We start from the raw sequence: 26,636 nt of genomic DNA, 5'->3' as shown, positions 1-26,636 counted from the left end.
GTGGCATGAGGGATGCCACTTCAGCATGGCTTGATGAGTAGTGCCATGTCCACACCCAGTATTCAAACTGGCGAGACCCCGGGCCGCCGAAGCAGTGCACTCGAACTTAACCACTTGGCCACGGGGCCGGCCCCTGCTCAATATGTTTTTTAAAAAGGTACTTTTCAAATAAATAGTCTGATATAAAAAATATAAAAGAACTTTATTAAACATAAAAATTCAAGAACATTCAAATTTTTTTTTAAGATTACAGCATGAGAAGACAGAGCAGATCAATGGTAATGGTTTATACATATACTATACTTACTAAACACAGTAGGTAGACATACTGATTTCAATGCTCAAAATAACAAAATGAATGTTATATGTCCCTAAGCTGTTTCTATACTCTATATCTACTAAATGGGAAACTTCTCAGCAGATCCACACCCCCAGACTTATTTCCCATAGGAAGTTTGATATGCTGTCACTGATATTTATCATTTTGAAATGTAGTAATATATAAACCTCTATTTTCGGTCCTTTTCTATTTTGCCTACTTCATTCTCTCTCTTCCCAACCCACCCAAGACTCCAGCAATCATCCTTCTCTTAGCAGGACCAACTTAGTCAAAACAGGATACAGAGATCTGAATGGCTCTAAGCAGAGGAAATATCTCCAATAATGTTCTCAATTCTGTGTTCACTTTTCCTTTCGGCAGTTACCTAATTACACCTAAGATGATGTGAAAAAAGAAACATATTCAAAGCAAAAGAAAAAGATTTTGGACTATCAATCCTCACATTGGTCCTGCGGTTTCCCTTTATCAACCAGTGTACACATTAAGTTCCCAACTGTAAACACATGCAATATTTAACAAAGTGACCAAAAACTTTGGAAAGCACCATATAATTTCCAAGGAAATGTGTTAGGTTGGGGTAGAGAAGGCAGAAAACTCAGGAGAGAAACCATTAAGAAAATCAAAGCAATTCACACAAAAAATGCTTTCACAAAATACTTTTACAAATGGATAAATATATTCAATTTTAAGTGATACTTCCCACCAACATTTTCTCATTAATTGGTTTAGTGTTCATAAAAGGTACGAAAGAAATAAAATCAAAGGTATGATATATGCTTCCAGAAGAGGAAATTATCTACTTTACCTACAGAATGGTTAGAGCACCAGCACCAGGTTGAGTTTTCCAAAAGTACACATAGCTCACAGCTTGAAGAAACCAATAAACTAAGTCTTTTGACTCATTTAATCCCTATCACATGCCTTAATTATAAGATTTGCATCTCCAACTCCTGTGTACTAGGCTAAAACTGTTCCTTTTTCTGCATATGGCAGTGACAAGTAATTAGGGACACTACAGATCTGCTTCTACTTGGGTAGATCTAATCAAAGATCATGTTGTTAATCCAAAGAACTATCCCAGGAATCTTAAGTAATCTTAATCCATATTTCAGAATCTGCCAACAGAGTAAACACTAAAATTTTAAAATAAATTATTGTTCCTGCCCTGGTCTCTAATCAAGAACTTACAGATATTACAAAGAACTCTTTTTCACTGCACCTTACAATACACAATAGCAAATGTTAAATGAAGGAGGATCACAAGCTCATATCTTTAAAAAAAGGATGCAACAAAGCTTCTCCTGCTGTTATTCTTGACGCTGGATTTAGATCAAGAAGTTTATCAAGTAGGTCATAAGCTTCATCAGGCACCTCATCCCAGCCCTCTAAGTTGGTAGAACACACATCAAAATGACCCCCACAACCATTACTGTCCCCTTTACACAGTGAAGTCCCTGAGGGCTGTGCTTGAGGTGTTTGTATAAGGTGAGAAGCTTTATGGTCAGTCTTCTCTGAAACAGTTGGGTCATGAGAAGCAGGCCCCTGTATATCACTGGTTAATTTGGAAGTCTTAGAATCTATACCTCTGAGCTTCTCACAGAGTTTTCTCAAGTCTTGTGCAGGGACTTCTTTGCTACATAATATTGATTTGCCTAAAGAGAAAAAATACATACATTTTATATTATTTGAATATATCAGAAGCCTCTCTCATGAGAAACATGCAAGTCCAACCATATGCTTTGTAGAGATAGTCACATTGGGTATGAGATAGAGCGCCACATGCTATATTTGTGTTTTGCACAACATATTTGAAGATCAAATCATAAGTGGGAGATAGTAAGTAGAAAGCAGTGACTTACTAAGTCGTGTAAGAGATTCACATGATTCTGTCAACTTCTCCAGCTTCATCGTACCCTTCTGTAATCTTTTAGTCAGCTGCAGCTCCCATTCCCTCTCCTCCTTCCAAGCTTCTATATGCCTTTGACTACACGGTTCCTGTCTTTGCCTGGGATGCCCTGCACTCCCCAGTATGCCCAGGATATCCCCACTTACATCACCACTCAGATCAAGAATTACCTCTGTGAGACCTGCACTCTCAGAGTTGATCATTCTAAGCTTGTGTTGCATCCTGTGAAGATTTCTATTCTTAATTTTGCCATCCTGTATTGTAATTGAAAAACTGAATGACTATCTTGCTTACTAGACTATGAGCTCTTTGAAGACAGGGACTATCTTATTTATTTTTGAATCCCCAAAACTTAGACAATGTCTGATATATACTAGGTTCTCAACTAATGTCTGTTGAACTGGACAAAAAGGCATTATTCAGCCTCTCATGTCTCAGCTCAAACATCACATCCTTATAGATGCTGTCCTTGACCAATCTATCTGAAACAGCTGAGCCTTCTTCACTTCCTTTCACCTTTAATCTTTTTTTAAAGATTTTATTTTTCCTTTTTCACCCCAAAGCCCCCCAGTACATAGTTGTATATATTTTCAGTTGTGGGTCCTTCTAGTTGTGGCATGTGGGATGGCGCCTCAGCACGGCTTGATAAGTGGTACCACGTCCGCGCCTAGAATCTGAACTGGTGAAGCCCTGGGCCGTGGAAGCAGAGCGCGGGAACTTAACCACTCGGCCACGGGGCTGGCCCCACCATTAATCTTTCTCAATACCACTCATCTGTCTGACAGTATATTTTTGTTTGTCTCTCCCAGTAGAATTTAAGCTCTTTGAGCACACAGACTCAACAATAGTACCTGGCGCACATAAAGTTCCAATAAATGTTTTTGAATGAATTAATGAATAAACCAGATCTGTTTTTAAAAATACAAATGTCAGGGCCAGCCCTGTGGCCGAATGATTAAGTTGGCGCACTCTGCTTTGGCGTCCTGGCAATTGCTGGTTTGGATCCTGGGCATGGACCTAGGCACCGCTCATCAAGCCACCACGCTGTGGTGGCATCCCTCACAGAACTAGAATGACCTACGACTAGGATATACAACTATGTACTGGGGCTTTGGGGAGAAAAAAAAAGAGGAAGACTGGCAACAGATGCTAGTTCAGGGCCAATCTTAAAAAAAAAAACAAATATCTTTGAAACAAGTTCACAACAGGAGTATCATCAGACATGGGCAAAAATAAGTTAAGCACACAAACGTACTAATTTTGCCTTATATTTCCTTATTAAACAGAAATGTGGCTGTAAACGATGAGTAGCACAGCATTTAGACTTCTTTCTCGGGTATGTTGATTGCTAACAAAGCAATTAATCTACCTTGGGATGTTAAAGAGTTACTTTTACATATTTTGATCTAACTACTGGGTTGGAATACTAAGAGAAAAAAGGTAGGGGATGGGGAGACAGGCAGGGAGGAGACAAAGGAAACAAACTACCAAAAACTAACTTTGTTGAAGATACAACATGCCAATCCTTTTTCACTTTTAGATCTATTGTATCATTCCTATTCTCTTGAGAAAACTATGGCCAGAGGAGAATAGTCATACAGTTTTATTCCTTAATTTATAGGCTACTCTGAAGTCAAGAAATAACTAACAGTATGTGTTACAGCATGTCCCCAAGTTACACAACATGCCTAAATTATTTTCTTACATGACCAAAGAGAGGGCTCATTATTCAGGGAAAATAATTTAAACTAATACATTCAATCAAAAAATATTATGTTACAGACTACCAGGTGTCAGGTATTTGTTTTAGCTCAAGGTTTTTCCTTTGAATGTATTCGACACAATTCAACAAGTACTTGAAGACAAGCTACAATGGGGTCAGGCCTAGGGGCTGAGGACAGTAGTGCAGTTTACACACAAGAAAGTAGAAGTACTCTTGCTGCTAATCTAAGGCCAGTCATTTCTTGGGGTCATAAAGGGAAGCACAGTCATGGTTTTTGAAGTTTTGAGTCCTTCTGTATTCAGCCCAAGGTTATAGTAAGATCTGACTGAAATAACTACAGAAGTAACACTAATAAAACGGAGATAAGTGCTACATAGCATTATTTTTTTTAACATGAGAACAAACATTACAACAATAAATCTCTAAAAGCTCTTGCCTGTTATCGTGACACTTGCCCGGGAATCTGTGTGTCAGATGTTGCACTTCTATTGTTGGTCCTCATTGTAACTTTCACTACAGATGGCAGAGATGTAAGTTCTTCAACAAAATGTTTTGGTGTTCTCTGATGAAATTCATGTTCATGAATTTCTCGTGAAGTTATTCAATAGTACATCAAAATTTTCTCAATAAGCTGAGAATAATCATACTCATGTAAAAGTATAATTTCCAAGGTATCAATCTTGCTTCCCATTCATGGTCACTTTTCCCTTGTATGTATGTATTATTTCACCCTATTATCCTCAGACAAAATTTTCTTATAATAGGTGTAAGAAAGGTACAAGTTGCAGATTGATCTTGCTGCAAAAACATTTTTTTGTAAGCCTCTATTATGAGGCTTTCTTCACAACCACGACTAAGTTTTTCTGGCTGATTAGACCACGGCACTGGTGCTTAAGCAAGGGACAATAATTTTCACAGTGGTTCTTAGAAGTAATTCTTGGTCAAAATCACTTATGTTTTCAAACTAACAAGCCTGGACCCTTCCTACACATCATATTTTTCTGAATCACATTTTCCAGGAAAGGGTAAGATGAGAGATGCATACGATTTCTTGAAGTTTCTCAGATAATTCTGATATGCAACCTTATTAAGACCCACTGATCCTGGGACTGGGCACAAGGCAACCCAGCTACTTTTGAGGTGCATTGACTAAAATTTTGTCCCAAAGGGGTGTTCCACATTGTGCAGTAGTATGCTGACTCAATCACATCCATCCATTTTGGAAAGTATTAACTATAATTGTGCATGGAGAATAGCAGAAGGTAGGCATTTGAGTTCAAGTTGCTGGCCAGAGCCAGGCTGAGAGAATTCTCAGGTGCCCTATGAGGTACAGTGTATATCCCAGTCTTGAAGTACAAGAACTTGTGTAGCTAAGGAGATGACTTCCTATGTCCAATATATGCTTACAAGAATACTCCATCAGTAAAGGTGTTCTGTTCACTTCTCTTCTCTGCTACCCTAACTCCAAGAAACCTTACAACTATTGTCTTTCTTACTGCAGTCCTTATGCTGTATTATAACTGTTTGTGAGTATAGACTAAGATCATTTAACATAGGCCAAAGAGCACCTGATGCTTAATAAATACACAATAAACAAAACCTGTTATTAAAAATAGTTATGTAACAAAGTCAAACCATAACTACAGGCAGTTGAGATTTTATTCCTTACTCTTGTTTAAGATTATAAAGTTGAACTCTAAATAGTGACGTATAGCATTTTGTACTTGATAAGATTAAATGACTACACGTAGAGAAGTGATAAATTACTTTCTGATTACACAATGCAATTAATTTCCAAGCAACTGAGAAATTTTCTACTTAACATCAGAGAACTTTATGAATACAGGCTATGTTTATTTATAAAGAGAATTTCATAATAATTTATTAAGTAATTTGTAGGAGATAATAAAAGGCATTTGTTTTGTTCTATAAAACTGCTTACCAAAAGTTTTAGCAGCCTGGATAGTTTCCCTGGATCCACGAATTGTCATAATTTGAGCCAAAGCAGTTAAATCATCACTTGCTTTATAAAACGGATATCGTCCACTAAGCAAAGAAAGGAATATCACACCTGCAGACCACATGTCAATTGCTGTAACAGAAAATAAACTTTAAACAAAATCCCAAATCTATAATTTTTCATCTACATCAGAAGTTCTCAACCTTTACTATGCATTTGAATTATCTTGAGAATCTTAAAAAAAATTCTGAAAGCCAGGCCCAATCCCTCAGAAATTCTGATTTAACTGTTCTGGGGTAGGGCGCAGGCATCAGTATTTTTTAAAAGTTGCTTAGGTGCTTTTAATGTAATTCCAGGATTGAACATCTCTGGCCTAACATCCTTAACACAAAATACACTGTTTTCTTTCTTGAGCAACATGTTGGTGAGTTTAAAAGGATATTTTATCATTAGAAAACACTAAGTAAATGCACATTTTATAAGATCAAAAGAAATCCAAAAATAGCTATGTGGGGAAAAAACTGGATGCTTCTCAAGAATTACACACCAAAGTAGTGAAAGTGTTTCATTTTAGTAAAAAGTACTGAACATTAGAAGCTCTTCTTCAGCCAGATGCTAATGCTAACTTTTGTGATAGAAGCTTTAATCTCCAGACTTCTGGCAGATAAGATTAAGACCAGCTCAGCCTCATGTCAAGAAACGCATTTTTTTTCTTTTAGGTACTTCTCTCCTAATTGTTGGCCTCCCAGTATCACCAATTATTTGCTCTCTATTCCCTCGGCCACTGTATCATCTGCCTTTCTCGGTTCCCTTCGTACATCTGCCTGCCCCTTCAACGTTTTCAGCATCAACCCTTGAGTGCTGAGGTTCCTCGGAGTTCCAACCTCTTCCCCTGCATACTCTCCCTGACTGGCCCATTCATTTCATGGCTTCAACTACCATTTATACAACAATGACACATCTATATTTCCAGCCCAGACTTGCTTGAACCTCAGACATACTTTTATTCTGTCGGACATCTCTATCTAGATGTCCCACAAATATCTTAAACCAATTATGCCCCCAATCAACTTTATCTTTCCCTGTAAACCAGTTAAACTTCTTTATTCTCCACCTTGGTTACTGGTATCCATCCAAGTCCCTCAACCTAGGAATCTGATAAACATCCTGCATGCCTTCTCCCTCACCACCCCCCACTCAAATCCCATACCCAAGTATCCACCAAGCTCTGCTTTTCCAATTCTTCACCTTTCTTTTCATTCCTATTACTAATGCCCTCATTCGGGCTTTTATCACCTCTCACCTGGACCACAACAGGCCACCACTCTCCAAGATCTATCCTCTCTGCAAACCTGCCAGAACACTCCATCTGGAACACAACCATTACCATCTCTTTTCCTTGAATAACTTTCCAACACCTATAGGATACAGTCCAAGACGCTTAAACACGTGTGATCTGACCTTGTCTACCTCTTTCTAGGTTTATTTCTCATCATTCCTTGACTTCCATCTTACATTCTAGCAACAATAAACTTGTTTCCTGCATGATTAGACCGTGCTGTTTCTTGAGTTCCTCTGTGCAGGCCTCAATGCCAACCTCTCCACCCCAATTTTACATTCTCTTCAAAGAGATTCTCTTCCATAAACTTCCTTCCATAATCCCTTCAGTGAAGAATAGTTAGAGATCCCTAAAATATCTTGTATAAAGTTTTATAACCAGGGGCCAGCCTGATGGTGTTAAGTTCAGTGCGCTCCACTTTGGTGGCCTGGATTCATGGGTTTGGATCCTGGATGTGGACCTACACCACTCATCAAACTATGCTGTGGTAGCATCCCACATATAAAAAAATAGAGGAAGATGGGCACAGATGTTAGCTCAGGGCTACTCTTCCTCAAGCAAAAAGAGGAAGATTGGCAACAAGTGTCAGTGCAGGGCCAATCTTCCGCACCAAAAAAATTAATAAACTGTTAAAAAAAAGTTTTATAACCATACTCAACAGATTATTTGATAATTATTAGTGTTCCCTGACTAGAGTGTAAAACACAAATAGTTTCATTCACTTTTTTGTATCATTAGCAAGCACAGAATACACACAATGAATGAATGCATTTCTTTAAAGTCCATAATCCAAGTGAATAGCAGGATTCATCTATTCAATAAGATGTTCCTGGGTTCTGGCTCTATGACAACTTCTTTACATCACAGACTTTTTTCTCTTTCTAAAATCCTTTTAATGCTATTATATTGTATTACTATAACAAAAAATTTCAATCAAACACACAATCATATGTACATCACAGAAAACTTTCGAGGTATTAGGCAAACAGATAAAATGCTATAAGTCTTACGTTAGCAAAGATTACTAAACACAATTTTTTCCCCCACAAAGGTGATATTAACAAAATTCCTGATAAAATCATCTTATAAAAGATAAGCAAAATGCAATCTATAGAAAAAAGTTGTTTAAAAAAAAGGCAACACTAGAATTAAAAACTTTCATAAATAGCATTATCTCAAAAATGGGAATGCCACACTGTTAGAACCACTTACATAATTTAATTAAAAGCAGGAGAGCTTAAGTATTAGTGATAAATAGACAAAGATCATAAAATAAAACATACCTGGGACAGTCAATTTTAATAGGGTTCTGAATTTCTAGTGCAACATACCTGTAGTCTGATTGGGGCACTTTGTCAAGACCTCTGGTGCTCTGAATCCTGGTGTACCTGCCCGAGGGGCAACCTGTTGCCGCCTGATGACAATGAAATAAGATTACTCTAGTTATGTTAAAGTTTAATTATTTAAGACCAAAAAATAACATTTATCAATTTAGTTCACACTAAATTCTGCCTTGATATCTACATAAATAAAAGTTATTATAAAGCAGACAATAATCCAGTGTGATAAAAATCCTAGATTTTGCTTCTACCAGTCCCCCCACCCCGCCCTGCCACCTAGTTCCCAGGCCCTATTCCAGAAAGGTTTGAAGGTAACTTATAGGCATAAAAAAAGATAGTAGATGATAAAACCCATAAAAGAAAACTAGAATACAACAGGAATTCAGAGGTAAAAAAATCCATTTCTGTTTGGAGTGACTAATTACTGATATACTTAGTCACTCACATACTTGAGTTAACTGGGAAAGGCTCATGAAAGCCAAGACTTGAAAGAAAGGGAGGAATTTATGTGGCAAAGAGTTGGAGGTGGGAGTGAGAGAGGAGCTTTATTATTTGGTTCTGGTTATTCCACAATGGCAGGAATAAAGAAAGAAAACGAGATCAAATCAGCAAGCAAAATGTGCAATTCTAAGGTTCCAAAAGAGCTATCCCCTGCATCAAAATTATTTGCATATAAGAGCAAATGTGTTTTCCAAAGAGCATACGCATGGTAAATGAACAATACCTAACTATAATTATCATGTGCTCTTCAAGGTACCACTCTCATCAGTGCCTGTGTTCACAGAACTGTGCTGTTCCTGACTTTCACACACTAAACCAACTGTCCACCAAAATCAATGCAATGTCTCTCTTGCCTTGCAGCATGCTGGTGATTTCACAGCACCATTAAAACACATTACCTTGAAAGGCAAATACTGCAAACTTTATCTGTTGCATAACAGTCACAGGTCAGGCTAGCTGGGCAAGAACTGGCAGTTTTCCTCATCACACCACTATTCATAACTTTTGTAGAAACAGCCTTCTTTTTTGTTGCTAACTTTCTAGAGAGTACATCCACAGTCTTTGACTGCTTCATAAGCTGTAAAAGAAAAGTCATATTTTCTATCTTTATGATATTTAACATGATACCCTCAAATGCTAGTATGGCAAAACACAACAGTGGAAGCACAACTTTTAAAACTGCCGAATGTGGTACTGGATTGTAAATAAACAGTTCTCTATGAAAACATTTAAGGTCTGTTTAGGTTTTTCTGAATAAACACTAAAATTTACTAATTAGTTCTATTTGGTAAATATTTGACTTATACTTTATTAGCACTTTTCCTGATATGTTACAAAAACATAAAACAGTTACGTTCTAGTGTCTAACTCCATTTCAGAACTGTAAACTGCACAATTACATTGGCTAAAATCAGGGTTTTAATTTGTTGCTCATGCTATCTAGCTGTTACAAGATATCATATGTCAATTTAAAACCACTGAACACTGATGACAATTTTGTAAACTTTACAAATATCTTTATGCCATCAACTGTGTGTCAGAAATGTGTTAGTTCTTGGGAGCTCACATTCTAGCCAATGAAAGAAAAGGCCTAATGTTCTAAATGCTCCTTCAGAGAAAGAGCAATTATAGTGAGCTAACCAAAAATAATGAAAAATTCCACCAGAAAAGTTCAGGAAAAAACTGGAGAAAATAAAAGTGTTGCCTAGATGCTCAAAGCAGTAGTAATACCTTCTGCCAAAGCAAAACCCTACTTTTAAAAACTTACTGATAATAAACACTAATCTAGCCATTCTCTAAATTCTCTTCAGGGTACGACTGGCTGATGATTGCACTATTAAGCTACATTACTTACTTTCACTGCAGGGCTCTCATGTGAAATGGAGCTGTGTATATTGAAATTTCTTTCTCCAAAAACAGAGCGCTGGACAGAAAGGCCTACAGATCCCTCCTACAATACCAACAAAAACAAGGAAAATAAGGATTATATCTGTAACACTTTCTGCCAGCTGTACTCTGCCATAGTTTTGAAAGAGTTAAGTGACATGAAACAAAAACAGCTGCATCCAAGTCATTCTCAGGCACCAAAACACTTCTGTGAACGGAGAAAAGAGTCTAGACAGAACGCTTAACACCCATACATGTTATCATAGTCCACAAATACATATATATACACAAATAAAAAAATTAAAAAAACCACCTGCATGGATGTTACATTTGGCTGTGCAGCTAAAATGGAGATAGACACTTCAGAATTTTTCCCCTATAACTGATGCTGTCTTTTGAAAAAGATAATTAATCTGAATTTTATAACATGCAGGGAAAATTTATTATTTTCCATTTTTGTTATATAATGTATAATGATAAAAACATTCTAAAACTTCCAAGTAAATTTCAGTTTTGAAATAGTAAAATGATCCATTACAAATCTTAGTGAAAATCTCATCAATTGAGTATATAACAAATGCAAAAACAATTTTTTTAATTGCCAAGTATTATCCTACTATTATACCTCCCTTTGTTGGATAAAGGAGTAAATTTCTGAAATCATATTAGTACTTAAGAAATAAAAGAGGTAGAACCTTTCCATCTTTTCCATGTTTAATCTGAATTTGCGCATTTGTGTAGGGCCTTTTAACAGAAGTTTTTGTGGTGGGCTGCTGATCCAGCTCCTTAGGTGCTGCTAGGCCACTCAATGAAATCTTGTTTCCTGTGATTACGTGGGATTTATTTTGTAAACAACTTTCTTGCTGAGCTTCCGATTGGACAAATTTGAGCAGCTCTATTTTTGTATCATGGGTTCCCTGGGCCAAACCAAAGTCTACCAAGGCGTACCTAAGAAACAAAAGCAAGCATTTTTTACTTCTCTGTAACAGTTAAAGCTTAGTAACATCACAGTAGGCTCAAACCATATTCATACAGAAACTGTAATTCTTTTGGGGATCAATGAAGAAATTGTAACATTCTTGAAAAAAGAAAAAAAAATAAGTTTTGCAGACAAGGTAAGGATTTAATAGCTAACTAGGATTGAAAATCCCACACACACACAAAAATCTTTTATCCCCTTTTTCCTATACTGACAAGGCAGACAAGGAATGCAGGATATAAGCACAATCCTTTGTTCTCTGATAGTGGCAGAGATGGCATCACAGCAGATTAATTTTTAACTAAACAGATTTAAAAGCAAAATAAATTAAAATCATAGTTTAAAAATCTGACTTAATTAAAGAAAATTAAAGAGAAAAGTCAGGAGTATTTTAAAAGCCCAAGAAAAGAAGTTATAGTTCTATTCTTCCTATCATACTCACTATGATATATTGTATAAAAAGCAGTACTTAAGTTTTCAATGCCTCTATGTATATAATCAGCATAAAAAATATACTTAAAAACAGAACATTAGTGTTCAAACAGGAAATTGGCTATCCTATGGAGCAATCCCCTCATTTACGAGAAAGGAAAAACAACACAGAGATAAGAGAAATGTGTAAGGTCAAAAAGGACTAGATCCTTTCTAAGTTTCTTTTAGCTAAGTGCTATTTCCGTTGAGCCATGGAACATCTAATGATGTATATTGCTGTACCAACACAATTTTATCTTCTCATTCACTGTATTTCCCCCTTCCCCAATCACAATGAAAATTTGAAATAGAAAAAATCTGTGCATGGCTGCTGCAGTATGTTCTATGTCTAAAAGATGACCTCATAGCACAAATTCATTCAAGCGTAAATATTTTCTGGTAACTTTCCATACTTACTTTTTCAGACGCCTATTATATAAAAAATTGCTGGGCTTAACATCACGGTGAACAATACCAAACTGATGAATGCGTTTCAAAGCTTTGAACAGATTAAACATATATTCACGTACTTCTTGAAAGGAAAGAGAATTCAAAATGTCCTAAAATAAAGTTATGAATAAGGTCATAAAATTGTTTCCAATTAAATATTCAGCTAATAAAAATTCAAGAAATATTAAAACCTACCAAAAAGGACTCATGCTCCAGATATGGCATAGCAATAACCACATGATCATTTTTCCTAAAGCAGTATTTAACTCCCATGACATTGTCTTGCCCCCTAGTGGAAAAATGCACAATGAACTTTAGAGGAAAGATCAAATGAACTGAAATTTTATGCCGAGTTCTTTTAAAAATGTAATTTTAGCAATGCATAAATAATGATAGAAAACTAACTTAAAGGACAGTATACACATTTAACTGACTTGTACAAGATAAAGATTTTTTTTTAAAAACAAAAATAGCACCAGTTGTGAGGTTACTATAATAATTTAAACATGGGATAATTATAGTTTTAATTGGGGAAGTGACAGAATGAGAAGGAAAAGATGAATAACAAGAATGAATTAACAAAACTCAATAGCAGATAAGACAGTAATAATAATAAACAAATTAATTAATAATAGCTAACATTTATTGAGCATTCGCTATATGCCAAGCTCTGATCTAAGCATTTGACATCTATTAACAATTCACTTAATCTTCACAACACCCTATGAGAACGGTGCTATTATTTCCTCCCTCTTTTTTACAGATAAGGAAATTGAGGCACAGAGAGGTTAAGGAACTTCCCCAAGGTCACTAAATTAGTAAGTCATGGAGCAAGGATTTCAATCCAGGCAGCCTGCTTCAGATCTATGTTCTTAACCACTATGCCACACTGCTTCATAAAAGATGAGGAAAATAGGGTAAAGTTGATTTCCATGGTTTTGAACCTAAGTGAGTAAAACAACATGGATACCAACAAAGTATGTAGAGAAATGAGGAAAAGAAGCATCAAAACTAAGACCTCATCATTTTGATAAAGATATCTAGGTACAGAACTAAATCTTAAGTGAGAACTCAGGACAGTACTTGCAAAGAAACGAAACCCAAAGCTGTGAAAATGATTAGACAGAAGAGAAAACTGAACCTTGGAAAAGTCTCAAGTTGGAGGGCAAAATAAGGAAGATGGGCCAGAAAGCCCAGACAGGAATGTCACCCAAGTGAGGAGTTTTGAAGGAAGGGTGATCGGCTTGAAGGTCAAAGAGAATGAACACTGAGGGAAGGCTTTTAGTTTGGCCAAGAGGAATTAACTGGTAATTTTTCAGAGAGCAATTTAACTGGAAAGGAAGAGGCAAAACAGAATTTAAGGAGAGAAAATAGGACACAATGGAAGCAGAACATAAAGACCACTTCCTTGAACTATCTGACAAAGAAAAGAAGAAAAGCCAGCATGGGAGCTAGAAGGGAAGCAAGATCAGATAAAGACTTTTTTAGCACACACTGTTTCAAAGTACAGGGAACGGAAAAGTGGTAGAGAGAGACATTTAAAGTGTAGAAAAAGAAATGATCTTATTCAGGGGACTAGAATGCATATAATCATGTCTTAGAGAGGCCACCTCATGCTCTATAATAAACAGAAGGGTGAAACAAAGAAATAGGCTTGTTCATTCATTCAATAAATATTTAGTGGGTAGTTATTTGGCAAACACTATGTTACACATTAGGGATGCAATGGAGAATTAAAATTAACATGATTTCTGCCCTCATGGAGTTTACTATGTAGTGGACAAAACAGATAGTAAACAAGGTAATAAACAATGACAGTTTGAGATGAGGGTTTTGAAAGAGATCAAGAGGTGCTGTGACGAGAAAAAACAGAACTTAATTTAATTCAGAGACCTCTTTGAAGTGGTGCCACTCTTGCTCAGATCAGAAAGATGAGCAGTCAGCATGCAAAGACGGGGAGGGGTCTTCCTGAATGGGGAAACAGAATGGGAAGTGCCTTTAGGTAAGAAGGCTCGAGACAAATTCGAGGAACTAAAGAAACCAGAGCAGAGCGAGGGAGGTGGGAGGACTGCCATGAGATAAGGCTGGATTTTTTTTTCAAAGTACATTTGGAAACTACTGAAGGATTTTAAGTGGTGGGACTAACAGTATCCACATTTTTACATTTTAAAGATCACTGGCTGTTTTACGACCACAGAATTAAGAGGGAAGAGAAAGAAACAGGCTACTGCAGTAACCTAGGTTTGGACTGCGGTTGTCGTTGAGTAGACAGAAAGATACGGATGGGTTTTTAGATCTATTTTGGAGGTAAAATGGCCAGGACTTGGTGATGGATGTGGTTTAGGAGAGAAATGGAGTCAGAAGATGACTAGGTTTCTGGCTTGAGCCACTGGGTAGTTGGTAGTGCTATCTGTTGAGACGGGTAGATGAAAACAGGTTGCTGCAATAAGGTATTTTTTTTTTTTGGCAGGTGAAGGTGGATTAAAATTTAATTTTTGGCATATTACATTTGAGATTTTTATGCAGTATCCAAGTAGAAATGCAAATAGGCAGGTGGACATATACAAATCTGCAGTTAAGAGGTCTGAGGCCAGCTATATACTTAGGGGAATTGTTACTATGTATTTAAAGCCAGGTAGAAACACGATACTACCTAGGGAAGAGTCTAGAGAAAGCGAGCCCAGGATAGAGCACTGAGGAGCTCCAACAATTACGGTTCAGGTAGAAGAGGAAGACCTGGCAATGGATACTGAAAATGAAAAGCTAAATAAAGCAGGAAGAAAACAAAGAGCATGGGGCAGTAAAGAAGTCAAAAGACGATGGTTCAAATCAATTATCTTAAACACTGCCTAGAGTTCTGTGAACAGAAACAGGAACTGGCAAAATGGAATCATGGTTGACTCTACCTACAGTAGTTTCAGTTTAGCATAGAGGAGAGCAGCCACAATGTGTTTGTTGTGAAAGGAAGGTGTGGAAGTGAAAACAGTAGGTGTAGGCAATTTTTGAGAAGTCTTGCTGTGAAGGGAAGCAAAGAAATGACAGAGCAACTGGAAGAGGGATGGCAGTACAGGAGTGACAAGAGATACTAGATCACGTTGGTATATTGAGAGCAATGACCTAGCAGAGAGAGACCAATGAGAAAGATATGCCAGATGATTCTGCTGTTCAAAATAAAATATGAGATGAGGCTGTCAATAGCTGGGGAGATGTGAAATATGACTTCCCCACAATTTTTTTTAATATCTAGACCATGGACGCCAAGGTTTATGATTTGGCAGGAAGATTAGAAAAAGAAGTGCTAAGAAAACAGGAAGTCAAGCTGACCCTGAAAGGAAATCCACTCTAAAAATTAATATAAATTTAACTAACCATTCCAAGTTTAGAGGAAAACTGCTAGCAAATTGCACAGGCCTGACTGAAAACTATGTTTAATTCATGGACAATCTCATCATCCCTGTTAGACATCTACTCAAAACTCTTAAAAATAATATATAACCAGTTCAATTAAAATATCTTTAAATTGCCTACCCAGCCACTGTTAGGCACTGAAGTTCAGCTGCAATTCTTATAGGATGACTTGTTGGAATTAAGTGTTTTAGAGCAATTTTCTCTTCAGGTCCTACTTGTAACTGTGCTGTAGCCAAATAAACAGAGCTGAAAGTGCCTGTAAAACAATTTATCAGATTTTTCAATATTTGGTTTTTAAAACTGTTAATGAAACAATGCTAAAATAGATCTTAAAAACTGTTTGGAACCCATAAAATTATGATAATTACCAATATTTTAATGACAATGAACACAAAGAGCAACACATCTATAAATACTTCTTTTTTTTTTTATTTTACTTTTCCCCAAAGCCTCCTGGTATAGAGGTGTATATTTTTAGTTGTGGGTCCTTCCGGTCGTGGCATGTGGGACCCCGCCTCAGCATGGCCTAGATGAGCAGTGCCATGTCGCGCGCGCCCAGGACCTGAACCGGCGAAACCCTGGGTCTCGGAAGCAGAGGGCGCAAACTTAACCACTCGGCCGCAGGGCCAGCCCCCTACAACTTATCTTCAATCTTCAGTAAATTCTTAAATGTCCTCAGTTCTTTAGGGGTTTATTAATTTACCAAAACTCTATAGTAAATCTGTTTGACTGGGTTAGCATAAAATATTTCCATGGTCATGATCTATTCTAATAATTATTTTTCTATAATATTATCATTTGAAATTACTTACTTAAGACTTGGATACAGGTCTGTTAGAAGCAGAAATGACAATAGTCTTAGGGAAAAAAAAACCCTACGAAAATACCTGGGATTTTAAATTTAGTGTTAAACAGAAAAAATAAAAGATTTAGTAGTCAATTAAATTTGAGAAATATGAAGTTATAACAAATTAATTCCTTTACTACAAAATTTCCCAGAGTCTTTAAAGTGTTCAAGAACGTCATGAATAACCAAAAGCAAGTACATATGCTATATTTTCCAAGCTTATTTAGCCTTAGAACACACTCCACCCCTCCCCACTTCAGGAAAAGCTATCAATTTGTTAGGAGGAAATCACTGTTTTCCAAAACCAAGTTTTTGAACATTAAGTCAGTGTCCAAAAATGTAAGGAAAAAGATGTAAAGATATGCTTCTTACATTCCAAATCACCTCATCTTCTAATTTCCCTGCCCCCACTGACAGCCTTTTCTCATCTGACACTTCCCATTGTGCAAAGCAAGCAACAAGGAAATGGAAGTTTTTTACTATTTAGGCATTTATCAACAGAGCCAAAAAGTTCTATAATCTTTTATTTTCTCATTCACTTCACATCTGTCTGCCAAATTCACCTTTCATTCAATCAATATGAGTGCCAGTCTCTCAATGGTATTTATGTTAATATAATCCTATAAATATTGTACCACTTTATTTTCATCATTTTGCCATCTTAGGTTTCATATATGTTTCAATGTACAATTCTACCTAACTGCAATGGAGAAAGAGGAAAAATATTTGGCTTCCCTTGATCAAATCCCCCCATTTGAATCTTAAAATATCCACTTTTAATAATTAATCTATCATTAATATGTTATGAACACATCAATACTTTTAATGGTAGAAAAGCATAAAGAATCAAATAGGACTATTTATTTTACTGTAAATATTTATTTATTCTTCCATTCTTTTCACGTTACTGTTACATGGTCTTAATATTTTTAAAAGGGGGTATATTTTTCAATAAGAACTAATAATGAAAGTCAAGATTATACAAGGAAAACAGAAGGAAAAATAACTTCTAAAGATAATAAAGTATATCCCCAAATTACCTTCTCCAATTTTGTCCTTAATCTTAAACACACTGCCAAGCTGTGGTACAGCTTCATAAAGCTTCTCAATATCTTTTTTAATGCCTATCAAGGAAAAAAGAACTTATAGTTATAATTAATGAGAGTATATCTTATACTTAAAAAAAACTCAATGAAATTAATTCTAAAACATGAGTAATTAAGTTACAAAGAAAAAAATAGCTATAATAAACCTCAAAATCATGACAAGAATAATTAAAACCCCATCAAGTAGCCATAACTCACACACCCCACTTAAACTAACAGACAAAACTGATTAAGTCCAAGAATCACACACAATTAATTCTTTTACTCTAGAATTACTTACTAATGGATACACTGTCACTGCATAGCTACAACACAATGAAGAAACTAAACTTACAAAATAACTAAACAATTTGTGCTATGATCACTAGATGGCATGACAAGAACACAATGCAATCTTCTTGAAAACTATTTCCTTCCCCCAAAGATACAAAATCTTACAGGCTTGAGAAAGTTTTATGTATTGAATATTCACAGTATACCCTCAGAGAGGTGGTATACTAAAGCTCTCGAGGAAGTTAAGAAATATTTTTAAAAAACTGTTCCAACTACCAATATTATCCTCTATCTTTGACAGCAGATAAATTGCTACTTTTAAATAAATATAAGTTCTTTACAAAAACGTACATGGTTAAAATAAGGAGAGGCAGTAAGACAAAATGCAATAAACTACTGGATACAAAAGAACTACATACTTAGGAATCATCACATTTTATTATAATAGCTAGCCCAAGCAACAGCTACTTTTTAAGTTATCATAATACTCTGCATAGTGTAACAGTTTAAGACATCTCAAAGCACTTTCACATGCATTATCTTTTCAGATCTTCACAACAGCACAGTGATATTGGCAGAACATGAATTATTATCATGATTTTTCAGATAAGGAAATTCTATTCAGGGAAGTTCAGTCATTTGCCCAGTTTCACAGAGGTATGGCTGATAAGTCTATAGACTGATTCATTTAACAAACATTGTGTTTTAAAAAATGCTCAGCAATGGGCATATTTAAGAAATTGAACAAATTTAGTGCAGCCCCTGTTCTCTAGGAGCTTAGCCTAGTGGAAGAGACAGATGTTAAAAGCTCACTCTTAATACAAGATGATAATTGTAATAATAGAGGAATGCACATAGTATAGGTGGGGGGTGAGGGGAACGAACACTTCTGAAGGTGCCAGGAAGCTTCGGGTGACAGTTAAGCTGTGTTTTGAAGCATTCACTAAGTAGAAAAGTGGAAGAAGGCATTTTAGGAAGAAGGAACTATGTATGCAAAGACATGGAAATGAAAAAAGGCATGGATTACTGTTTGTGTGTTGGGGGGGAGATAATGAAATGCAATGTGGCTAGGAAAGGGAAGGGCAGAGAATGCAAGTGAAAACCATGGAAAGGTTCTAAGCAGGAAGATGATATGTGGAGGATAACTTGAGGAGGAAGAACATTAAGAGCTGGAGACTAAATAAGAGGCTAAGCAGATCTAGTCCAGTATTCTCTCCACTGTATCAGCCCATCTAAGGAAATGGGAAGAACTTACCTAAGTTACCCTCGCTTCCCCGTCTATCTCATAGGTGGATTGGAAAAGCTTCATGGATTTCAATACAAGAAGCAATATAACAATAATTCTGCATGCCAGTTTCCGAGATGGGAGGCCTCAGTTAAAATCCTGGCTCCACTATTTACCAGCCAGTATGACCTTCTTTGAGCAAACAGCTTATCGCTGTGAGCCTTAGTTCTCCATCTATAGAAAAGGGGGTAATAACAGTACCCGTGCCCTGGAGATACTGTGAGGATTAAATGAATAATATATATGAGAAGCTTTTCATGCAATGTCTGGCATACAGTAAATACTAAATAAGTTACAGTGGTAATTCTTATTGTTGTAGTTATTCTTATCACTATTTCTTTAGGGAGTTTGCTCTTATTATATCTTCTGCTTGGAATCCTCTGCCATTGTAACTTCATGTGGTTGGCTCAACTGTTACAGTCTCCTTAGTCTCCATCCTATTTAAATTAGCACTCCTCCCATTACTCACATTACCCTGTTTATCGTCTTTGGCATACTTATCTACTGTAAAATTATTCCGTTTATTTGTCTGCCGTTTGTCTCTTCCCACTAGAATATAAACTTCACCAGCACAGGTTCCCTGTCTGTATAATTCACCACAGTACACTCAGCTCCTGGTTAGAACAGTGCCTGGCACATCTGTCAAATGAATGAATTATTACCATCATAATAAGCATTCAGAGGTAGCTGTAGGAAAAAAATAGAAAAGTTTACAAGAGAGTGAAGCCAAAGACAGCAGCAGGTCCCTCACTATCAGCTACCACACCACTTCACTCTAGAAACCAAACCAAGGCCTGGAGGAAAAGCCAGCTTTCTAGTAGTCATGGTTGCCACAGTCAATTAGAATATTCCCTAACGAGTGTCAATTCCAACCAGTTTCAAATCCAGTATCATAGGAAACGCACCATGAACGGGTACTAAAATATGTTCAATTTCATAGTACATTTCTTTGATTCTAAAACACAATTTTAATAACTCTGAAATTGGGATGTAACTTATAATTGTTGTCAGCCAGCATCAAAACTTACGGAATAGGTGTCAGTGACTTGAAAAAATCCAAGAAATCATAGAGGAGCATTCACATTTAACCATGAAGTTGAACCAAATAGTTGTAGGGAGGAGTGGTAGAGATGGCGAAGAAGAAAGCAAATGCAGGCCAGCTCCACATAATCGGACTCTTAAGAGCCCATTAATAATGGCTTTTTCTAAAATTGGATTCTTCAAAGAAATTCTGCATCACCAATATATAGAGAAGAATATTGTGAGGGAGAAAACAGAAAATCAACAAGCCTGAATACAAAAAGTGATTCAGAAGAGAGATGTGAAAGTTCATTTTCCTTTTTAAGTACATACCAGAGATATACAATTATTTGTCTAATTAGGCCTAAAAGAACTCTTTCAACAAATACAAAATAAAAAATTCTAAGTGATGAGAAAGCATTGTGCCACAGTATAACTGACAGCATGTCTGACCAGTACATAAAATGGTGTATCTTACAATCATTCATGTTTAGATATGACGAAATATTTTTTTTAAGATTTTTAAATTTTTTTTCCTTTTTCTCCCCAAAGCCCCCCAGTGCATAGTTGTCTATTCTTCGTTGTGGGTCCTTCTAGTTGTGGCATGTGGGACGCTGCCTCAGCGTGGTTCGGTGAGCAGTGCCATGTCCGCGCCCAGGATTCGAACCAACGAAACACTGGGCCGCCTGCAGCGGAGCGCGCGAACTTAACCACTCGGCCACGGGGCCAGCCCCGATATGACAAAATATTTTAAGAACCCTGTTTATAGTCTTTTTACTACTAAATGTACTGAAGTGTTTATGTGCATGTTTTGTTGTGTGTACGTGATTAATAACACCAAAAGTTTTGTAGGAGGATGATAAAGAATTATGCTATCCACTAGTTTCATGTGGCTATTTAAATTAATCAAAATTAAATCAAATTAAAATTTAATTTCCTCAGTCACACTAGCCACATGTGACAATATAAAGAAATTTCTGTTACCACAGAAACTTTATTGGACAGCACCAATAAGAAGAAAGCCTAGAATCTAAAGATCTGGATTCAACTCATCATTAAACCACATTCATGTTCAATTTCTTAATCTATAAAACAAAGGAGTTGAATCAGATGAACTTTACCTTCCAACCATAACAGTCTATGGTTTTCCTATGAGTTCCACACATCTTGGAACTTCCCTTTGCATAAGCATGAGCTGGCAGTTAGTAGCAGAAATGCTGATAAGATGTTAGAAACCACCAGAAAGAACATACATGTAATAAGAAAATACTGTAATGCACAAGCATGTGAATGATCATGTAAGCTCAATGTGCTTCCACCTCTACTCACTTACTACGTACTTACCTATCTTTACAAAACTCAGAATATTTATATTGAGGTCTCCTGTCACTACAGAACAACTTTGACATTTTTAAACAATAGTAAAACTTCCTGACAACCAAAACGAATGCAAAATCCTCAAATTCTGAAGTGGGAGATGAAAGCAGACAGAAGAAAGTATTCATGTCAAAAGCAGGAAAATACTACTAAAGACAGAGACCAATGAATATATATTTTGAGGACTGGGGGGAGATACTGAAAGTCCTTCAGCTAAAAAATTATTTAAATGCCCATGTTTTATACAAGAAAGTCGAGGCTTCTGTTTTGAAATTTAAAGTGATTTTTTTTTTCCTGCTATTTAATACATCCAAGTTGGCTTTAATACAGCAATAGCCTCCTTAACTGTACTCCCTGCTTTCACCCTTGCTGGCCTACAGTCTACTCGTAACATGGTGGCCAGAGTGAGACTGTTAAAGCTCACCAAATCATGTTTGCTCAAACCCACTTTCAAATCTTGCTCCATATAAAAGCCAAAGAACTACCTCCTCTCCTCACCTCTGACTTCACTCCCATCATCCCCCCACTTCCAGTCACAATGACCTCCTTGCTATTCCTCCATGCCAGGCACACTCCCATCTCACCGCCTTCATGCTTGCTTTTTCCTCTGCCTGGAATGCCTCCCCCAGATACCTGCATAACTCACTCCTTCGCCAACTTAGTTTAAATGTTACCACACTGAAGCCTTCTCTAACCAATTACACTTATTAAAATTGCAATCTCCTCCCTTGATACTTCCCATTTTCCCTTCTCTTCTGTATTTTCTTCACAGCACTCATCACTTTGGAACATACTATTTATTTTTGTTTACTGTCTATCTCTTTCTGCTAGATTGAGGGCATTGACTTTTGCATGTTATGCACTGATTTATCCCTAGCACCCAGAAAAATGCCTGCACATAGTAGACATTTAATAATAAATATTTATCATATACATGAAATGTTTTCAATCACTTACCATGGAGTAAAAGTGACACTCTAGGAATTATATGTCATACTAATTCTGGGGCTTCATGTGCTGCCTGATTGACACCTCCTATAACTAAGGAGATCATAAAATTTAGCCCAAACTGGGACCTCTTGAGAGTGAAAAGGGCACTGATAATAATTATTACACTCTGACAACACAGCATAAACTGGATTTGTCCCAGGCAAACCAAGATGGTATCGAAAACCCATTTTAGAAGCATGAGCTAAGAATATCTATACAACACACCAAAAGCAAGCTTTCCAGTACAGTTCAACAGTATGCAAGAGACAGTCGGTGTACGGTGTATACATAGTTTATACTTCCTTCTTTCACTGAACAGATCTTTATCACTTAACTAAACTTGGCATATAGCAGATACTTAAAAAAAAAAAGCTTGCTGAAAGAATGAAAGAATAAACACTTGATTCAATACTATGCCAGGTACTTTGTTCATTGCAGCATTTTTCTTAATAGGAAGAAATGGAAAAGAATCCAAAGGTTCAATAAGAAAAGGCAATTTAAATAAATTATAGCATACTATGCAATGGAATATTAGGCAGTCATTTTAAATCAAGTTACAGAATATTTAATTACATAGGAAATGTTCAAGATATATATTGCTAAGTAAAAAATCGAGATTAGAAATAAGTTGGTGGGGGCCGACCCGGTGGCGCAGCGGTTAGGTTTGCATATTCCGCTTCAGCGGCCTGGGGTTCACCGGTTTGGATCCTTGGTGCGGACACGGTATTGCTTGACAAGCTATACTGTGGCAGGCGTCCCACATATACAATAGAGGAAGATGGGTACGGACGTTAGCTCAGGGCCAGTCTTCCTCGGCAAAAAGAGGAGGATGGGCAGCAGATGTTAGCTCAGGGCTAACCTTTCTCAAAAAAAAAAAAAAAGAAAGAAAAAAAGACAATAATAAGTTGGCTATGATCCCAATTTAGTTTTTTAAAAAATGTATCTCTGTATGCACAAGAAAACTAAAGGAATATAATAAAATGTCAACATGGGCAATAATGGGATAATATTTTCACATGTTGGCTTTCTAAATTTTCTTCAATAACCATGTGTAATTTTTATCAGAAAAAAGTTATAAAAAGCTGACAAATATCCCAAAACAAAGAGCTGTGTTATTCCTCCATGACACTAAGTATTTTACTTTATATCCTTGCATTAAACCACTCATTCAATATTTTCAAGCACCTACTATGTGCTGGATACTGTTAGGTTCTGGTAATGCAAAGACATATAAAAAATCCTACCCTTCAAAAGTTATTCCATCAGGGGAAAGTAAATCACATCAGATCATGAGACGGTTATGTGTCTGGACCTCATCAGCTTTATTCCTTATTGAAGTTACGTTTTTGATATAACCTTAGCTTTTGAGATCATATAAAAAAGAACTGTATGAATAACATTTCAGCATGTTTTATAAATTATCAAAGGTACTGTTTATAATGTTCAATGTTCTGTTACATAAAAGCCACAAAAGTTTGAAAACCTGGAATAAAATCCACTCCCCTCTTTGTTGCCCAGATTTTCAGGAGAATATTAGAATGGGAGCTTTCACCTGAACATGATGCTAGAACCAAGTCAGATTTATCCATTCATACACTCTGCCCCGTGCACAACACATATCAGGAGCTAGATGACACACTGCCTTCAAGGAGCTTATACTACAACTGAAGAGACAGAATACACACAGGGCTAAACAACACAAGAATAATAATACAATGACTGTGTTATTGTGCTATGTCTCCAATGACATAAGGGAAAGGTGAATCATGAAAAATAGGTAATTGCAAGAACAATGGAAGGGAAGAGGTGCAGCATCCACAAAACTGGATGAAAGTGGCATTTTAAGATTATTCTTAGTAGCAGTGTACAAGATGGACTGGAGGATGGAAAAGAAGTGAAAGCAGGCAGTTTAGGTGAGAAACTTCACTGTAATCCAGGAGCAAAGTGTCAGGGAATAAATGTGGTGAAAGCGGGAATGGGAAGAGACAATGCCATACATATTAAAAAGTAAGAAAGCTGGGTGACTGAATACAGAGCAAATACAAAACATAAGTCGAAGACAACTCTGAAGTTTTAAGCATAGGTAACTGGAATAACAGTGGCTTTCATCACCAAAAACAGGGGCATCAGGAAGGATACTCATTTTGACACCAAAGATGAGGTGAGTTTTAGAAAGCAAAAGCATGTGACATCATATTTTTCTAGGGTGGGGTTAAAGTCTATTTTGTAGTGTTTACGTATACATCACAGATGAAAGGGTAAAATTAGTATCTTTTGGACAAGCACTAAATATGCTTAAGACAAAGATGGAAAAGAAGATTTAGCTATCTTTTAGGGGAAAAAAATAGAGTCGACTGAAACTCCTCTATTTAACAAACATTTATTAAACACCCAGTATGTCCCAGCACTGTGCTGGAGCAGGAATGAAGGCGCACATTTCAGGGCACAAGATCAGGTACTCTTTGACTCTCTCCCACTTCAAGGTCTGGGTTAGGGTCAAACAACACTTCATGGTATACACTGAGATACAGTGACCTATTGCCACAAATAAATACAAAAATAAACTTCATTTATTTTTGTCAATGAATTCTGCTTTTGAATACTTAAGAGAAAATCCCTCCAATGTCGATTTCTAAATTCAAGTTTAATGCAATATGGTGAGTAGATATAGGAACACAGGTCTCTAGAAGAGAAATTCTAGTTCTGGTATCAATAACTTCGTGTTCTTAGACAATCACTAATATTTAGACCTTAGCAACTACGTCTGTGAAATGACATGGTTGGACTACAATCCTAAAATGCAATCCAATCCTAAATCTAGACCTTAGGAAGCTTTACTGATTTGTAAAATGCTCCTATATAAACACACAACTCACTTTAAGATTCAGGAAGTTATTTTTTTCTAAATAATCGAAATTACAGAATTGTTGCAGTACATCTTCGGAATTAAACACATACCTGGTAGTTTAAAATTCTGCTCATGTTTTTTTAACGAGCCATCCGCCTGAAACCGGTCACGCAGGGGAGAAAAAGCCACCGGTTCATCCATCTGAATCCCCAAAGACGCCTCCATCACAAAACAAGTGGGATGCAAAATGCCAGCTAAGGGGTCATGTCCAGAGGGGCAGCAGAGCAGCTGTGGAAATTAGAATACTGGAGAAGACGAGAAGTTGAAATCACTCACTGAACCAAGCACTGAAAAATGCCCCTGCCTCCAAAGGGGCAAACATTTAACGACGCACCCTATGTCCAAATCCCCAAAGGAAGGAAAACTGTGGGCCAGTTCTAAGGATTCCATTTGCTTCGCTTTCACCTTCCAGACATACCGGCTGGGCGCCGAGGGCAACTCTCCCGGCCGGGGAGCCTCCCGGGCGGCCGGCGGCGGCGGGCACCGCTGGGGCCGCGAGCCCGGCTTCTGGCGAGTGGGGCCGGGGCGGGGAAGGCCTGAGCGGGGAGAGCGGTTTGACCCGAGGAAGAGGACTGACGGGGGGAATCGTTTGCCTACGGAAAGGGAGCGTCAGGAGGCTGGTCCAAAGCCCCATGCAAGTTGGTGGAGAACTGATACGATACTGGCCACGAGCGCCGGGCGGAGGAAGGGAAGGGGGAATGAATGGGATCCTTCCCGGAGCGCGGGCAGCGAGCTCCGCGGGCAGGGACCTTCCTCCCTCAGCCCAGAGACCGAACAGGATGCTTAGTGCGCAGGCGCACCACTTTCCCGCCGCGACTCCGCGGGAACCGAGGGGGGGGTGGGGAGTACTGCGCTGTGACAAGACCGAAGTCATGATCCAGAATTCGTTTCTAATCCCTCACAATCCCGCGCCATGGAACAAACCGTCGCAAACTCACGGTTTAAGGGAATACGACTTCTGTGGCTCCCCAGATGCCTGGGTCGCCGCCTCCAAGAGCTCCCCACTTAGCCAGTCTGCCAAACGCGC

At 37.3% G+C, this 26,636-nt stretch overlaps 1 protein-coding gene across 2 annotated transcripts; it reads right to left on the bottom strand.

Annotated features, from left to right (window-relative positions):
- Positions 1–239: 239 nt before the first annotated feature.
- Positions 240–26,636, bottom strand: CDC7 (cell division cycle 7). Of its 2 annotated transcripts, none has more exons than XM_046645085.1 (12): positions 26,548–26,636; positions 25,660–25,854; positions 17,691–17,774; positions 15,924–16,059; positions 12,591–12,684; positions 12,363–12,505; positions 11,191–11,443; positions 10,464–10,559; positions 9,508–9,686; positions 8,600–8,682; positions 5,912–6,061; positions 240–1,992 (listed from the first exon to the last, which is right to left on the bottom strand). In XM_046645085.1, the coding sequence occupies exons 2-12, from the start codon at positions 25,772–25,774 to the stop codon at positions 1,598–1,600; spliced, it is 1,728 nt and encodes a 575-aa protein (XP_046501041.1). In that variant the 5' UTR covers positions 25,775–25,854; positions 26,548–26,636; the 3' UTR covers positions 240–1,597. The 2 variants fall into 2 exon arrangements, with proteins under 2 accessions (XP_046501041.1, XP_046501042.1); XM_046645086.1 differs by lacking the exon at positions 240–1,992 and adding an exon at positions 4,394–4,482.

Source organism: Equus quagga, chromosome 18, assembly GCF_021613505.1.
Source record: "Equus quagga isolate Etosha38 chromosome 18, UCLA_HA_Equagga_1.0, whole genome shotgun sequence".
NCBI lineage: Eukaryota > Metazoa > Chordata > Mammalia > Perissodactyla > Equidae > Equus > Equus quagga.
The sequence above is the reverse complement of the archived record's forward strand: the minus strand, read 5'-3'. Positions and strand labels throughout refer to the sequence as shown.